General features: G+C 49.5%; 1 protein-coding gene across 1 annotated transcript in view; it reads left to right on the forward strand.

Annotated features, from left to right (window-relative positions):
- LOC141049750 (alpha-2-macroglobulin-like protein 1) overlaps positions 1-17,025 on the forward strand; it is a 160,939-nt gene that overhangs the window by 57,704 nt on the left and 86,210 nt on the right. The window contains 1 exon segment of the mRNA XM_073546477.1: positions 6,100-6,325. Within this exon segment, the coding sequence (XP_073402578.1) occupies positions 6,100-6,325 (226 nt within the window).

Genomic DNA, 17,025 nt, shown 5'->3' on the forward strand with positions numbered 1-17,025 from the left:
TATCTGTAACGCTAGGGGTACCTAAGATAGAGAGTGGACCCTCTGGATCGCGGATCCGGAGCCCCAGGGTCGAGCACACCAGGTGAAGACCGACCCCTATACAGGGATCGTTTGGGGCAGGACCACAGAGGACGGAGGCGCGACAGCCGGAACCAAGAGGGACGGCTCCACGGACAGAAGGAGAGGGAAGGCAACGGTACGTGGAAGGACCTAGACGGGCAGAAGGAGGAGGACGGCACCGGAGATGGGAGACAGTGCACAGGCAGGCTGGGAGGGAAGGACGCAGGAGAAAGGAAGCGACAGGGAGTGTCAGGCGGAACGCGGAAAGCTACAGTAGAACTGTAGAGGCCAGAGAGTGCAGGAAAACTACACGATCGTCAGGCGTCCTCCTAACTGCGAGGACGCCTGAAGTACAGCAGCCCCCGGATGCTCGTCACCAAAACCCGCCCTTCGGCGCCGCCCATCGCAGGGAAGACCAGGCCCGCCCCTCAGCGCCGCCCATCATGGAAGAGAGAGGAAAGACGGCGGCGAGCGCGAACCAGGGAGCGGGGAGGAGCCGAGGAGAAGAGGAACTGACGGCGGGCACGTGACCGAGCGGGAGCGCGCAGGTGAGGGGATGCCGCAGCGGCCGCCGCAGTGAAAGGGGCATCGGCGGGCATAACCGCCGATGTCACAGTACCTCCCCCCTTACGGCGTCCCTTAGCGAGATTGGCCAAAAACTTTTTTAGAATGCGAGGGGCGTTGATATTCTCCCGGGGCTCCCAGGACCTCTCCTCGGGACCAAAACCCACCCAATCGATAAGAAAAAGGGTCTTACCCCGGGCTTTTTTCATAGCCAAGATGTCCTTGACCTCGAAGACGTTATCAGAGATGGCTGGAGGAGGAATGATGGAAACCGGTTGGAACCGGTTCAGGACTACGGGTTTCAGGAGCGAGACATGGAAGGCGTTGGGCACCCGGAGCGAAGCAGGCAACTTTAGTTTGTAAGCCACGGCATTAATACGTCCAATCACCTCAAACGGTCCAATGTACCGAGGACTCAGCTTGTAAGAGGGAACTCTCAGACGGATATGTCGAGTTGAAAGCCAGACTTTGTCACCAGGATGGTACGGGGGTACGTCCTTCCGTCTCTTGTCTGCATGCTTCTTGATTCGGTCGTTGGCACTTTTGAGCGCATCCCGGGTCTCTCTCCAAATCTGCGAGAATTTTTTAGCAAGAGAATCAGCTGCGGGTACCTCGGTAGAGGTAGAAAAAGGCAATGGAATATTTGGGTTCTGACCGGTTACCACAAAAAAAGGAGACCTGGTGGTAGATTCACTGGGATGATTATTGTGTGAGAATTCAGCCCAAGGTAAGAGCGCAACCCAGTCGTCTTGATGAGCGTTGGTAAAGTGACGTAGGAAGGTGGTTAACCCCTGATTAATTCGTTCCACTTGCCCGTTGGTCTGAGGATGATATGCGGAGGAAAAGTCGAGAGATGTACCCATAAGCCGGCAAAGTGCCCTCCAGAAGCGGGAGGTGAACTGGACCCCCCGATCCGACAGAATCCGCTGAGGAAGACCATGCAGCCTGAAGACCTGGTGGATGAAGATCTCAGCCAACTTTGGGGCGGACGGTAGTCCCGATAAGGGAATAAAATGGGCCATCTTAGAAAAGCGATCTGCCACGACTAAGATGGTGGTACATCCGGCCGAGCGGGGCAAATCGGTCACAAAGTCCATGGCGATCTGTTGCCAGGGGGCTTCAGGAACTGGTAACGGATGAAGAAGACCGGCGGGCAAGGTCCTAGCCACCTTGTTCTGGGCACAGATTGTGCAAGAGGCCACGTAGTCCATCACATCCTGGCGAAGCGTAGGCCACCAATAATACCGGGAAAGCAGGAAGAGAGTCTTCTTGGTCCCCACGTGTCCAGCAATTTTGGAGGAATGTCCCCAGCACAACACCTCTATACGTTTGCCTGGAGGGACGAAGGTCTTACCGGGCGGAGGGGTAGCAAAATTCACAGGAGCCACGGTGATCATCCTGGAAGGCTCGATGATACAGGATGGGATTTCGTCCCTCTCTGAAGACTGCAACGACCTGGAAAGGGCATCGGCCTTGATGTTCCTATTACCCGGTCGAAAGTGAAGTTGGAAGTCAAAGCGGGAAAAAAACAAGGCCCACCTGGCTTGTCGGGCATTGAGCCTTTGGGCGGATTGCAGATAGGCCAGGTTTTTGTGGTCTGTGAGGATGGTAAAGGGATGTACAGCTCCCTCGAGTAAATACCGCCATTCAGTTAAGGCCATCTTAATGGCCAGTAATTCACGGTCTCCAATGGAGTAGTTGCACTCCGCCGGTGAAAAGATTTTAGAGAAAAAACCGCATGGAACCAGCCGTCCGGACGAAGCCTGCTGGGACAAGACCGCCCCAGCTCCAGTGGAGGAGGCATCCACTTCCAGGACAAAGGGTCTGCTGGCCACAGGCCGATGCAAAATGGGTGCTGAGGCAAAAGAACGTTTCAGAGTTTGGAAAGCTTCCTCCGCTTCAGGGGACCAGCTGTTGGTCTTCGTTCCTTTACGGGTCAGGTTCGTGATGGGTTTGGTAACCGTGGAAAAGTGAGGCACAAACTGGCGGTAATAGTTTGCGAACCCAAGAAACCGCTGGATGGCCTTAATCCCCACAGGACGAGGCCACTTGAGAACCGCATCGAGTTTTTCGGGATCCATGCTTAGACCGGAGTCGGAAACGACATACCCCAAGAAGGGTAGTGACGACTGCTCAAAAAGGCATTTCTCGATCTTGGCGTAGAGTTGGTTCTCTCTGAGACGATGCAAGACCAAGCGTACACTCCTGCGATGAGAAGGCAGATCGGGGGAGAAAACGAGGATGTCGTCCAGGTAGATGACAACACAAGAATAGAGTAGATCCCGGAATACCTCATTGATAAATTCTTGGAACACAGCGGGGGCATTGCAAAGGCCAAATGGCATGACTAGATATTCATAATGCCCGTCACGAGTATTGAAGGCCGTTTTCCACTCGTCCCCAGCATGGATTCGGACCAAATTGTAAGCTCCCCGCAGGTCTAACTTCGTGAAGATCCGGGCTCCTCTCAACCGGTCAAAAAGCTCCGGAATCAACGGAAGAGGGTAACGATTCTTGATGGTGATTTTGTTCAGGCCCCGGTAATCAATGCAAGGCCGCAGTGATCCATCTTTCTTCCGGACGAAGAAAAAACCTGCGCCTGCAGGAGAGGAAGACTTTCGGATAAACCCCTTGGAGAGGTTTTCGTGGATATATTCCGTCATGGCAGTGGTCTCGGCTGGAGAGAGAGGGTATGTTCTACCTCTGGGAGGAATCGCTCCAGGCATCAGGTCGATGGGGCAGTCATAAGACCGGTGCGGTGGCAGGGAATCCGCCTCTCTTTTGCAGAAAACATCAGCATAAGCGTGATATGGCACAGGAAGACCAGGGAGGTCTGTAGGCTTGCGCTGAGGCTGGGGACGAACCAGGTTACGTAAACAGCTTGCATGGCAGGCGTGCCCCCAGCGCAGGATCTCTCCGGAGCGCCAATCGATAACAGGCTCATGCCGCCTGAGCCAAGGTAGCCCCAAAAGAATGGCGTGGGACAACTGAGGCAAAACATAAAAGGCAATCCTTTCAGAGTGGAGGGCGCCAACTTGCAGGTTTACTTCAGTGGTTACCGAGGTGACGAGCCCAGGAAGAGGTTTGCCGTCAACGGAGGTGATTGCTCGAGGATTACTTAGGACGACCACGGGAATCTGGAGCCTGTCCACCTCCTCCTGGTGGATGAAGTTGCCTGCCGCGCCCGAGTCCACATACGCCTCCACAGAGCTACGCCCCCGTCCTGAAATAAGCAGAGCTGAAACAGTAAGTGGAAGAGAGGGGGTAGAATCACCTAGGGGGCCCTCTCCTACCTGGCCTAGGCGGATGCGTTTCCCGGTCTCTCAGGACAAGTGCGTATGAAGTGGTTGGCCCCTCCACAATAGAGACAGAGTCCCTTGGACATTCTCTCCCTACGCCGTTGTTCAGACAACTTGATGCGATCAACTTGCATGGGCTCAGGAGCGGTGTTACTAGGAGGGGCAACGGTGCGCGGAATAGGAGCTTGGTATAACCTAAAGGACCTCTTCTCCCTAGCCGACTCTCGGGCGCGCTCCTGAAAACGCAGATCAATGCGAGTAGCCAAGGAGATGAGATCCTCCAGGGTGGTAGGGAGGTCACGCCCGGCCAACTCGTCTTTGATTTTACCAGAAAGTCCTCTCCAAAACGCACCAACCAGGGCTTCATTATTCCACCCCAGCTCCGAGGACAAGGTCCGAAAACGGATGGCGTATTGCCCTACCGTAAGGGACCCCTGGCAGAGGTTAAAAAGGGCCTCAGTGGAGGAAGCAAGGCGTCCAGGTTCATCGAAAACCTTGCGAAATGTCTCCAAAAAACACTGGATGTTGGTCACCACCGGGTCATCCCTCTCCCATAATGGATTCACCCAAGCCAACGCCTCCCCCTCAAGGTGGGAGATTATAAAGGCCACTTTAGCACGGTCCGTAGGATACTGTTGGGGCGAAAGATCAAAGTGCAACCTGCACTGATTTAAAAATCCCCTACACAATTTTGGGTCCCCACAGTACCTGGGTGGTTTACCGAGACGGGGAGGGGGAGTAGAGACGGTGTCCCGGGCTAGGGTGGAAGCGGCCGTGGAGGACTGCAAAGAAAGCAGCCTATCATCCACGGAGGCCATATACCCCAAAATGTGAGACTGAGCATCGCGCTGTTGTGCGAGCTCCTGCTGGAGACTGACTAATAGGGGTGCGTGTGCTGGGTCTGCGGTCTGAAGAGCGGAGAGCCGGGTGTCCATGGTCTTCATGAATGACATGATACGGTTCTGATTTTCTCTAAGGAAGAGCAGTTCCTTTTGAGTGGCAGCCGCGGCACCGGCGGGGTCCATGGCCTGACGATACTGTAACGCTAGGGGTACCTAAGATAGAGAGTGGACCCTCTGGATCGCGGATCCGGAGCCCCAGGGTCGAGCACACCAGGTGAAGACCGACCCCTATACAGGGATCGTTTGGGGCAGGACCACAGAGGACGGAGGCGCGACAGCCGGAACCAAGAGGGACGGCTCCACGGACAGAAGGAGAGGGAAGGCAACGGTACGTGGAAGGACCTAGACGGGCAGAAGGAGGAGGACGGCACCGGAGATGGGAGACAGTGCACAGGCAGGCTGGGAGGGAAGGACGCAGGAGAAAGGAAGCGACAGGGAGTGTCAGGCGGAATGCGGAAAGCTACAGTAGAACTGTAGAGGCCAGAGAGTGCAGGAAAACTACACGATCGTCAGGCGTCCTCCTAACTGCGAGGACGCCTGAAGTACAGCAGCCCCCGGATGCTCGTCACCAAAACCCGCCCTTCGGCGCCGCCCATCGCAGGGAAGACCAGGCCCGCCCCTCAGCGCCGCCCATCATGGAAGAGAGAGGAAAGACGGCGGCGAGCGCGAACCAGGGAGCGGGGAGGAGCCGAGGAGAAGAGGAACTGACGGCGGGCACGTGACCGAGCGGGAGCGCGCAGGTGAGGGGATGCCGCAGCGGCCGCCGCAGTGAAAGGGGCATCGGCGGGCATAACCGCCGATGTCACAATATCCTTTAACTGATGTTTAATTTGCTGATAAAAACCATCCACAAAAAGATCAGGCTATAAGCTGAAACCCAAAAATATCTATGGGCTTGAGAGGGTACAAGCATACAAGGAAGGTACAAGGAACATGGAGCAGCTGTATGGATAGAACAGGACCTCCTCTTCTGTGTGTGCAGCCAATGTAAGGCATCATAGTAGCTAATCCACACCTCCCAGGAGCTGAGCTTAGGGATAACTACAGATAAAGCCTGCATAGCACAAAACTGCAAGATACAAGGACAAAACTGCAGGATACGAGTGATTCCACAATAATGGTATACCATATACATCCTTACTCCTGGACATCAAACTTTCTATTATGGAGAACAAGAAAATTAGACATTGAGACCCTAAAGCTCAGCAATATATATCCTGTATATATTTTTATTTTAAAGCAATTTGAACATAATGTTTTTTCTTGCTTTTCAGTCCACAAGGACATATTACATTAAACCTGACTACTCCACATAGTATCACCACATGGGAGACGGATGCATTCTGCCTGGGCAAGTCTGGTTTTGGGGAGGCCAGTGGTGTTGGACTCACCATCTTTCAGCCATATTTCATTGACCTGATTTCCCCTTACTCTGTGGTACAAGGAGAGGAATTCACCATCACTGCCCACGTCTTCAGCTACATAAAGGCCTGTATGATGGTACGGAAAATTAGATGGTGATGTTGCATTAACTCCTTTCCTCGGTGGCTAATGTTTCCTTTTGCATATTTGCTTTTTTTCTTCCCTCCTTCTAAGCTGTAATGTCCACACGGTATAAGGAATTCAAGAGAGAACGCTTTAACTGTATTTTATTCTTCTCCTTCTTCCTCCAGCACACATTATAACATTTCTCTCATCAGTCTAGACTGAAACTTCCCTGACCCACTTCCTGTCTATAACTTTCAAGTCACAAGACTTCCTTTTCTTAAAGAGACAGGTCAAAACATTATACATTACATCATCCCGCTTTTTTTTTTTTTACATACTAACAACAACCTCAAAAAACAATATCTACAAGGCAACAACGCGAAAAGAAAAGACAAAAAAAAGAAACATCCAAGAAAAGACATATGTCTGTATTGTCTTATTTGTTCATTTCCAAATCATACATTTTAATTACATCTCTTCAATAAGTCTCGATGGAACCCTTCTTTCCCGTGCAGGTAATGTCTGGGTTCATTGGGGGTGTCCATTGCTGACGGATCACCTACCCCCTGTTGGCCCTTTCCACCATCGGGAACCAAATCTTCCACCGGTGGGAGTTCATTACCATTGTTCGGCGGTATAATTTTAAAATGTAAGGAATTTCGGGTTATAGAGTGTCCATCTTGTTCAGTCGTGACCATGTTGTCTCTTCTCTCAGTAACATTACATTATGTCGGACTATATACAGCTGAGGTTTTGTTGGTTGATCTTTGATGCACAACAACGACATCACCTCTTTTGATGGCACTTGGCTGTGCCCTTCGCCTTCTGTCTGCATAATGTTTCATGGCTTGCTTGTTAGAGAAATCTGTTGATCGCACTGAAGAATCACTTGGTAGGGGATGGCTGGTCACATCAGGGATCCGTATAAGAAGAGTTCTGCTGAACATTAGATGAGATGGAGCAGCATTAGTGGTGGAATGTGGTGTATTGCGACAGTTGTGCAAGAATTTGTATAGTGACTGTTTCAATGGAGTGTGCTCCAGACTAGCTGCCTTGATTCGTTTCCCCATAGTGCACATGAAATGTTCTACAATTCCATTGGCTTGCAGCCAGCAAGGTGTGATTTTTCCTGTGGCTGAACCCTAAGTATTCAGAAAACTGTGTAAACATATGTCCATTGAATGGAGGTCCATTGTCTGATTTAAACAACCTTGGAATGCCATATACAGAGAATATGTCGTCCAGTTCTGGTATGACACTATTAGTAGACGTTGAAGAGATGAACGAAAGAACAGGGTATGTAGAATATTCATCAATTGTTACTCGAATGTGTTGGCCATTTGGTAATCGTCCATATATGTCGACTGCCACTTCCTCCCAGACAGCAGTAGGTAACGGAGACATTTGTAGTGGCTCTATAATTGATGATGGAGTAATTAATTGACAAGTGGAGCAGTGTCTAATCTTCTCTTCCACCAATTGATCCATATTTGGGAACCACACTTTTTCTCTGAGTAACTTTTTTGTACCAACAATTCCTAGATAACCTTCGTGTGCTATCTGTATGACTAAGTTGGGCAAGGCCATAGGTACAATCAGTTTGGTACCTCAAAGGATGAGGTGCTCTTCAGTGACTGACAATTCCTCGCGTACATTTGAAAATAGTTTTATTTCCTTCAGATCAATCCCAGAATCAGGAAATTTTTCTGTTTGAATTTCATGCCACCTTCAATTTTGGATGATTTGTATTAAGGCACAGAGTCTCTTGTCACTTGTTGTTGTATTCACAAATTGATTAACAGAAAGTGCTTTTGGCATGGCGTGAGCTGCAACAAATCGTACGTATTCCTCTATGGAGGAATGCCCAGGTATATCATCATTCACAGGATGTCTTGAGACATAATCAGCCGGATTGCTATATTTTCCAGGTTTGTGAACAATTTTACAATTGTAAGGAGAGCTTGATGATCTGTGACAGTGGTGAAGGGAGTTCCATAGAGAAATAAGTGAAAGTGTTCACATCCCCAGACAACTGCCAAACTTTCTTTTTCAGATTGTGAATATTTTCTTTCAGTGCTTGTTAAGCTTTTGCTTGCATAAGAAACGATGTGGGGACTTTGATTGTCATCCTTGTATTGCACTAAAATAGCATCCAGTCCCACAGGACTGGCCTCCACAATGAGTTCAGTTTGAAGAGCTGGGTCAAAATAGGCCATGGTGGTTGTTGAGCAGAGTTCATTTATAATTGTTTCAAAAGAGGCCTGACAGTCCTGGGACCATTGAAAGACACAACTTTGTTTTGAAAGTTCCCTTAATGGAGTGCTGGAATATATCTAGCACAGTAGCTGGCCATTCCAAGAAAAGAGCGCACTTCACTGGCATTCTGTGGAATTGAGGCTGCTCTGATGGATTCCAATTTCTTGGGATCAAGTCGTACTCCTTCCGCCGAGAAGATGTGACCATAGAACTCCAATGAACTTTTATCAAATTCATATTTCTCTTTGTTTAAAGTAAGTCCAGCAGAGAGCAGGCATTCGAAGATAGCATAAAGAGCATGATTGTGTTCAGCATGAGTTTTCCCAAAAACCAGTATGTCATCACTATAATTAAAGGCATTCGGAATGTGTTGAATGACGCTCATTATCGTGTCTTGAAAAATTTCCGCTGCTGAGCAGACCCCAAAAGTCAATCTTTTGTATCTTCTGAGACCCACATGGGTGGAGAAGGTTGTCAAGTATGTGGATTCAGGACTCAATTCTAATTGATGATAGCCTTTATTGAGGTGAAGCTTTGAAAAAACGGTTGCTCCATTTAATAAATGAATGATATCATCAATTGTAGGTGAGATATATCTTTCTCTCTGAATGGTGGTGTTGGGCAGGCGCATGTCAACACACAGTCTCACCTGCTCTGGAGTCTTGGGCTTTGGAACTACCACAAGTGGAGAGACCCACGGAGTGGGACCAGTAACAGTTTCAATAACGTCCTCATCCATGAGCAATTGGAGTTCCTTTTCTACCTTTTTTCTCAGGTGAAATGGAATACGCCTGTGAGCCTGGGCTACTGGACGAACACTGTCATCTACATGAAGATGCACTTGAGACTTCTTTAGTTTTCCCAAACCACTAAATAAGGAGGGAAAGCTGTTCACCATGGCCTGTACATCCAGATCCGCTGGGTCGGTTAAAGTATGAATAATCTGGATGAGTCCTAGCTTCAAGGCAGTGTGATAGCTGAGAAGACAGCCTCCCGATCCTTGTAAAGTATGAAAAGTGGTTTTCTGCCTATTTTCTTTATAGCTAAGTTCAGCGTCAAATTGTCCCATTGTAATTAGAGGTGTTTTAGATCCATATGGAAAGATTTTAGTATGCACTTGCTGTAAGACTGGCTTTGTTTTCAATTGTTCATATGCATTGCTGTCTATGATATCCACTGAAACTCCCGTATCTATTGTAAAGGTGATATCTAGAGTTGAGCGACTTTTGGTTTTTTAGGGTCGCGTTTCGTTTCGTGAAACCCGACTTTTCCAAAAGTCGGGTCGAGCAAGATCGTCCGATTATAGGGAAAAGTCGGGGTCGTCCCGAAACACGAAACCCAATGTAAGTCAATGGGGAATAAAAGTCGGCAGTGAGAGGAGGACAGGAAACACACCAACAGTGCCCATTTGAATGCCAAAAGCATCAATTCTTCTTACTTAAGCTTGTCAACCTTAATTAACTTCATAACACAAGTTACGCACTGAAAAATGGGGGTTATTTGGCTACAGACTGTGGGGGGGGAGGGCTGGCTCCAGGTTTTCATGTGCCCTGGGCGAAAGAGCGCCCCTTTAACACATACCACAACTCATCATGCTCCGATACGGCAGAGAAATAGCGGTATAGTACAATGAAAAATACCTCACTTTTTACATCTCATGACGAGGCCCATCTATTTCTCCATACAGAATCATTGGTCCCATATAATGTTTGAAACAGTATATGATGAGCTCCACATAATGCTACAGTATATGTTGGTCCCCATGGATGAAGCTCTACTGTCTTATGGGCCCAAATAATGCTCCAAACATAATGGGCCCCATTTCTAATGCTCTAGTGTATAATGGGCCCTGTAAATGCTGCTCCAGTGTCTGATGTCCACCTTTGGAATGTTCCAGTGTATGGTGGGCCCCATCTATCATTCTCAGACGGTGTTAGGCCCAGTATGGATTGCACGTGATTGCACAAAGGTTAGAAAGGGTACCGTATCCCCAGATAACATGTATGGATAGCGTACACATTCAAAATATATGTCTCAGAAGGCAGGCTCAGACGGTGTTAGGCCCAGTATGGATTGCACGTGATTGCACAAAGGTTAGAAAGGGTACCGTATCCCCGGATAACATGTATGGATAGCGTACGCATTCAAAATATATGTCTCAGGAGGCAGGCTCAGACGGTGTTAGGCCCAGTATGGATTGCACGTGATTGCACAAAGGTTAGAAAGGGTACCGTATCCCCGGATAACATGTATGGATAGCGTACACATTCAAAATATATGTCTCAGGAGGCAGGCTCAGACGGTGTTAGGCCCAGTATGGATTGCACGTGATTGCACAAAGGTTAGAAAGGGTACCGTTTCCCCGGATAACATGTATGGATAGCGTACACATTCAAAATATATGTCTCAGGAGGCAGGCTAAGACGGTGTTAGGCCCAGTATGGATTGCACATGATTGCACAAAGGTTAGAAAGGGTACCGTATCCCCGGATAACATGTATGGATAGCGTACACATTCAAAATATATGTCTCAGGAGGCAGGCTCAGATGGTGTTAGGCCCAGTATGGATTGCACGTGATTGCACAAAGGTTAGAAAGGGTACCGTATCCCCGGATAACATGTATGGATAGCGTACACATTCAAAATATATGTCTCAGAAGGCAGGCTCAGACGGTGTTAGGCCCAGTATGGATTGCACGTGATTGCACAAAGGTTAGAAAGGGTACCGTTTCCCCAGATAACATGTATGGATAGCGTACACATTCAAAATATATGTCTCAGGAGGCAGGCTCAGACGGTGTTAGGCCCAGTATGGATTGCACGTGATTGCACAAAGGTTAGAAAGGGTACCGTTTCCCCAGATAACATGTATGGATAGCGTACACATTCAAAATATATGTCTCAGGAGGCAGGCTCAGACGGTGTCAGGCACAGTATGGATTTGACGGCCCAGATTACACAGCGGAGGAGCAGGGAGAGGTAAAGATTGCAAATGCTGGGGCCCTGCCCAAGCAAGGGGGGCCCACTTGTGGGCGTCGGTACTGGCACTGGGCCCCTCATAGTACAGCGGTGTGTCTGACGGCGGGTGTGCACCACCACCGTCAGAGACACTTGATTGCACTATGAGGGACCCTGTGCCAGTGCCCGCGCCCAAGAGTCGGCCTACCCACCTGTCCAGGGCAACGGCACTCGCACGGTGTCGTGCGCTAGGTGGTGACCCCGGCCATGGGGGGGGAGGCAGCACAGTTAGGGAGTTTTAGAAAGTGGCATATGTTGATGTTGGACATTCAGCTGATGCAAAAGGCGAAATAGGTGAAGTCCCAGGAAGAGGTGGACCAAAGCAAGCCATTTTTCTGTCACCCTATGTGTCATCAGGGGAAGGTGGGACAAAATCCTTGGAAACCCATGCATGGTTCATTTTAATGAAGGTTAGATCATCCACATTTTGGGTTGACAGACGGGTCCTTTTTTCTGTCAGGATTGATCCAGCTGCACTGAAGACTCTTTCCGATAGCACACTTGCAGCTGGGCAAGCGAGCTCCTGTAAGGCATATTGGGCCAATTCAGGCCAGGTGTCCAGTTTAGCGGCCCAATAGTCAAAGGGGAATGACCTGTGTGGGAGAACATCGATATGGGAGGAAAAGTAGTTTGTAACCATAGTTGACAACTGCTGTCTCCTGTCACTTTCCATCGATGCAGTATTACCAGTTGTGTGAGCGGTATTTGAAAAATCAGTCCACAACATTGTCATGAAACCCCTGTCTCCAACGCCACTTCTGCTGTGTGCACCACGAACACCTCTGCCAAGCTGCCCCCGGCCCGTATGGCTCGTGTGAGAACCATCACCGCTGCTGTGTGCTGGGAATGCCTCAAGCAACCGATTTACCAGAGTTGCTTGTTTATTAGCCAATATTAGGTCAAGGTTCTCCTGTGGCATGATGTTTTGTAATTTGCCTTTATAGCGTGGATCCAGGATGCTGGCCAACCAGTAGTCGTCATCGTTCATCATTTTGGCAATGCGGGGGTCCCTTTTTAGGATCCGCAAGGCATAATCTGACATGTGGGCCAATGTTCCCGGTGTCAATGATGCACTGCGAGTGCTGGTTGGAGGAGCACTTTCTGGCAAATCCACATCCCTCCAGTCACGCACAAACCCTGTACCAGACCTTGCCACGCCAACATTTTCACTTGCCCCACGAGATGCATCCTCCTCCCCTAAGTAATCATCCCCATCATCATCCTCCTCCTCCTCTTCTTCCTCCACCTCGTCCAGGAGAGGTCCCTGAGCAGACAATGGCTGAATGTCATCAAGGATTCCCTCCTCCTCTTCCTCCTCATCAACATTGGCTGCAGACGCCTGCTCCTTAAGGTGCGTCAAAGTTTGCATGAGCAGACGCATAAGTGGGATGCTCATGCTTAGGATGGCGTCGTCTGCGCTTACCAGCCGTGTGCATTTCTCAAAACACTGAAGGACTTTACAGAGGTCTTTCAGCTTCGACCACTGCACACCTGTCAACTCCATGTCTGCTCTCAAAGTGCCTGGCCGTGTATCCTCCCACAAATGCATTATGGCCTGCCTCTGCTCGCACAGCCGCTCCACCATGTGCAGGGTGGAGTTCCACCTTGTTGCAATGTCGATAATGAGGCTGTGGTTGGGAAGGTGGAGCAATCGCTGCAGCTTCTGCATACGAACGGAGTGTACAGGCGACCGGCGGATGTGCGCGCACAGTCTTCGCACCTTCTGGAGCAGGGCTGTTAACTCCGGATAATTTTTGAGGAAGCACTGCACCACCAGGTTCAAGGTGTGAGCCAAGCAAGGTATGTGGCTGAGTTTTGAAAGGGCTATGGCTGCCACAAAATTACGGCCGTTATCACTAACTACCTTGCCTGCCTCAAGATGTACACTGCCCAGCCATGACTCAGTTTGTCGCTTCAAGTACTCGGCCAGCACCTCGGCGGTGTGTCTGTCGCCCAAACACATCATCTGCAACACAGCCTGCTGACGCTTTCCACTAGCTGCTCGATAGGGGGACACATCGTGTGCAACAGTGGCAGCTGCAGATGGAGTGCTCGTACGACTGCGCTCTGTGGACGAGCTTTCGCTTCTGGAGGAGGAGGAGGAGGAGGAGGAGGAGGGTTGAACACCTACAGCCAACTATTTCCTATACCATGGGCTAGGCAGCACTGTCCCACCACCGCTGTCCCCTGTGGACCCTGCATCCACCACATTAACCCAGTGCGCAGTGATGGACACATAACGGCCCTGGCCATGCCGACTGGACCATGCATCAGTTGTGAGGTGCACCTTTCCGCTCACTGACTGCTTGAGTGCATGGACAATGCGGTCTTTCACATGATGGTGGAGGGCTGGGATGGCTTTGCGAGAGAAGTGGCGACTGGGTAGGTCATAGCGTGGTACTGCATAGGCCATGAGTTCGCGGAAAGCTGTGCTTTCCACCAACCGAAAGGGCATCATCTCAAACGAGATTAGTTTGGCAATGTGGGCGTTCAAACCCAGTGTACGCGGATGAGAGACTGAGTACTTTCTTGACCTACTCATAGTGTCTGGGAGGGTGAGCTGGACTTGAGAGCTGCATATGGTGGAAGTAGCGGTGGACAGGGCGGACTGAGAGAGGGTTGATGATGGTGATGGAGTTTGTGTTCTTTCTGATGGCCTAGAATCAGTCTTTCGTTGATATAACAGTGGGATTCCCTGACTGCTGTGGCCTTGCAACGACACCTCAACATTTGCTGCTGTGCTAACCGGTGGGCTTACAGTGGGGGAAACAATGTAGCGTTGCTGACTACCTTCGTTGTGATCAGTTGCACATGTGGCACTTGAGGTTTGGTGTTGTGTCCACGCTTGCAAGTGCATGCTGGTTAAATGTCTAAGCATGCAACTGGTATTCAAATTTTTCAGATTTTTCCCTCGGCTAAAGGTCTTTGCACACTTCTTACAGATAACCTTGGCCTGATCATGAGTATTTTGGTCAAAAAAGTGCCACACTGCACTCTTCCTACTTTGGCAGACATTTTGCGGCCTAGCACGCTGTGATCTTTTGACCCTCTGGACAAGCTGTCCAGCAACTCTTTTGATGTTTGGAACCTGTCTTTGGAGTGCTCCGGGCCTGCCAGATAACAGCTGTTGCGATGTCGATGTCTGCTGTGGATGCTCCTCATCTGAGCTATTGGAAGCAGCACCCTCTTCCCCCAATGGATGCCAATCTGGGTCAACAACTGGGTCATCCATCACCTCCTCTTCTATGTCATGTGCACCTTCCTCTGTGTCACCGTGTATGGTGGTATAGTGTGCGGGAAGGGGCACCTGAGTCTCATCAGGGTCAGAATCTGGCTCTGTACACTGCGAGGACAATGTAGTGCTCTGAGTGAATGTACCAGCAGAATCATCCATCAGCGGCTGTGCATCAGTGCACTCCATGTCAGATTCATCTTGGCCTGGGTAATTCACCATTTCACTTGATAATCCAGGCATGGTATGTGAAAACAGCTCCATGGAGTAATCAGTAGTATGGCCTGCGTCATCCTTCAATCTTGGTTGGGGTGAAGGACACAAGGAAAGGTGTGGTTCATGAACATGAGCCTCCAATGACGACTCAGTGCTTTTACTTTTTACAACTGAAGAAGAGGAGGCGATAGAGCTGGAGGCTGAGTCAGCAATGTAAGACAAAACTTTTTCCTGATGCTCTGGCTTTAAAAGCGGTTTGCCAACTCCTAGAAAACTAAGCGTTCGAGGCCTTATGTAGCCAGACGATGACGCAGGTTCAACACCTCCTGCATTCGGTCCTATTTTGCTCTTGCCTCTACTATCAGATCCACCACCAACACCATCATTACCAGCTGCCAACCCCCGCCCAATTCCACGGCCTCTTCCACCAGCCTTCCTCATTTTTGGTAGAAATGTAGACAAAATCCAACAAACTATATAGTAATGTAAAACAAGGTACAAGGTGTCTATAGGACAGGGGAGATTTTGAATTTCTGTAGACACTTGTGGACAGTTTTGGATTGTGTGAGGCCCACTGATATCTGAGCGCTATGTGACAGGCTCGATGGCACAGCTGTGACAAAAGTGACGAGAGGATAAGGGAGATTTTGAATTTCTGCAGACACTTGTGGACAGTTTTGGATTGTGTGAGGCCCACTGATATCTGAGCGCTATGTCACAGGCTCGATGGCACAGCTGTGACAAAAGTGACGAGAGGATAAGGGAGATTTTGAATTTCTGCAGACACTTGTGGACAGTTTTGGATTGTGTGAGGCCCACTGATATCTGAGCGCTATGTCACAGGCTCGATGGCACAGCTGTGACAAAAGTGACGAGAGGATAAGGGAGATTTTGAATTTCTGCAGACACTTGTGGACAGTTTTGGATTGTGTGAGGCCCACTGATATCTGAGCGCTATGTCACAGGCTCGATGGCACAGCTGTGACAAAAGTGACGAGAGGATAAGGGAGATTTTGAATTTCTGCAGACACTTGTGGACAGTTTTGGATTGTGTGAGGCCCACTGATATCTGAGCGCTATGTCACAGGCTCGATGGCACAGCTGTGACAAAAGTGACGAGAGGATAAGGGAGATTTTGAATTTCTGCAGACACTTGTGGACAGTTTTGTATTGTGTGAGGCCCACTGATATCTGAGCGCTATTTCACAGGCTCGATGGCACAGCTGTGACAAAAGTGACGAGAGGATAAGGGAGATTTTGAATTTCTGCAGACACTTGTGGACAGTTTTGGATTGTGTGAGGCCCACTGATATCTGAGCGCTATGTGACAGGCTCGATGGCACAGCTGTGACAAAAGTGACGAGAGGATAAGGGAGATTTTGAATTTCTGCAGACACTTGTGGACAGTTTTGGATTGTGTGAGGCCCACTGATATCTGAGCGCTATGTCACAGGCTCGATGGCACAGCTGTGACAAAAGTGACGAGAGGATAAGGGAGATTTTGAATTTCTGCAGACACTTGTGGACAGTTTTGGATTGTGTGAGGCCCACTGATATCTGAGCGCTATGTGACAGGCTCGATGGCACAGCTGTGACAAAAGTGACGAGAGGATAAGGGAGATTTTGAATTTCTGCAGACACTTGTGGACAGTTTTGGATTGTGTGAGGCCCACTGATATCTGAGCGCTATGTCACAGGCTCGATGGCACAGCTGTGACAAAAGTGACGAGAGGATAAGGGAGATTTTGAATTTCTGCAGACACTTGTGGACAGTTTTGGATTGTGTGAGGCCCACTGATATCTGAGCGCTATGTGACAGGCTCGATGGCACAGCTGTGACAAAAGTGACGAGAGGATAAGGGAGATTTTGAATTTCTGCAGACACTTGTGGACAGTTTTGGATTGTGTGAGGCCCACTGAAATCTGCGCGCTATGTCACAGGCTCGATGGCACAGCTGTGACAAAAGTGACGAGAGGATAAGGGAGATT

This window comes from Dendrobates tinctorius, unplaced genomic scaffold (assembly GCF_039654945.1).
Source record: "Dendrobates tinctorius isolate UK_male_01 unplaced genomic scaffold, ASM3965494v1 ptg000147l, whole genome shotgun sequence".
NCBI classification, from domain to species: Eukaryota; Metazoa; Chordata; class Amphibia; order Anura; family Dendrobatidae; genus Dendrobates; species Dendrobates tinctorius.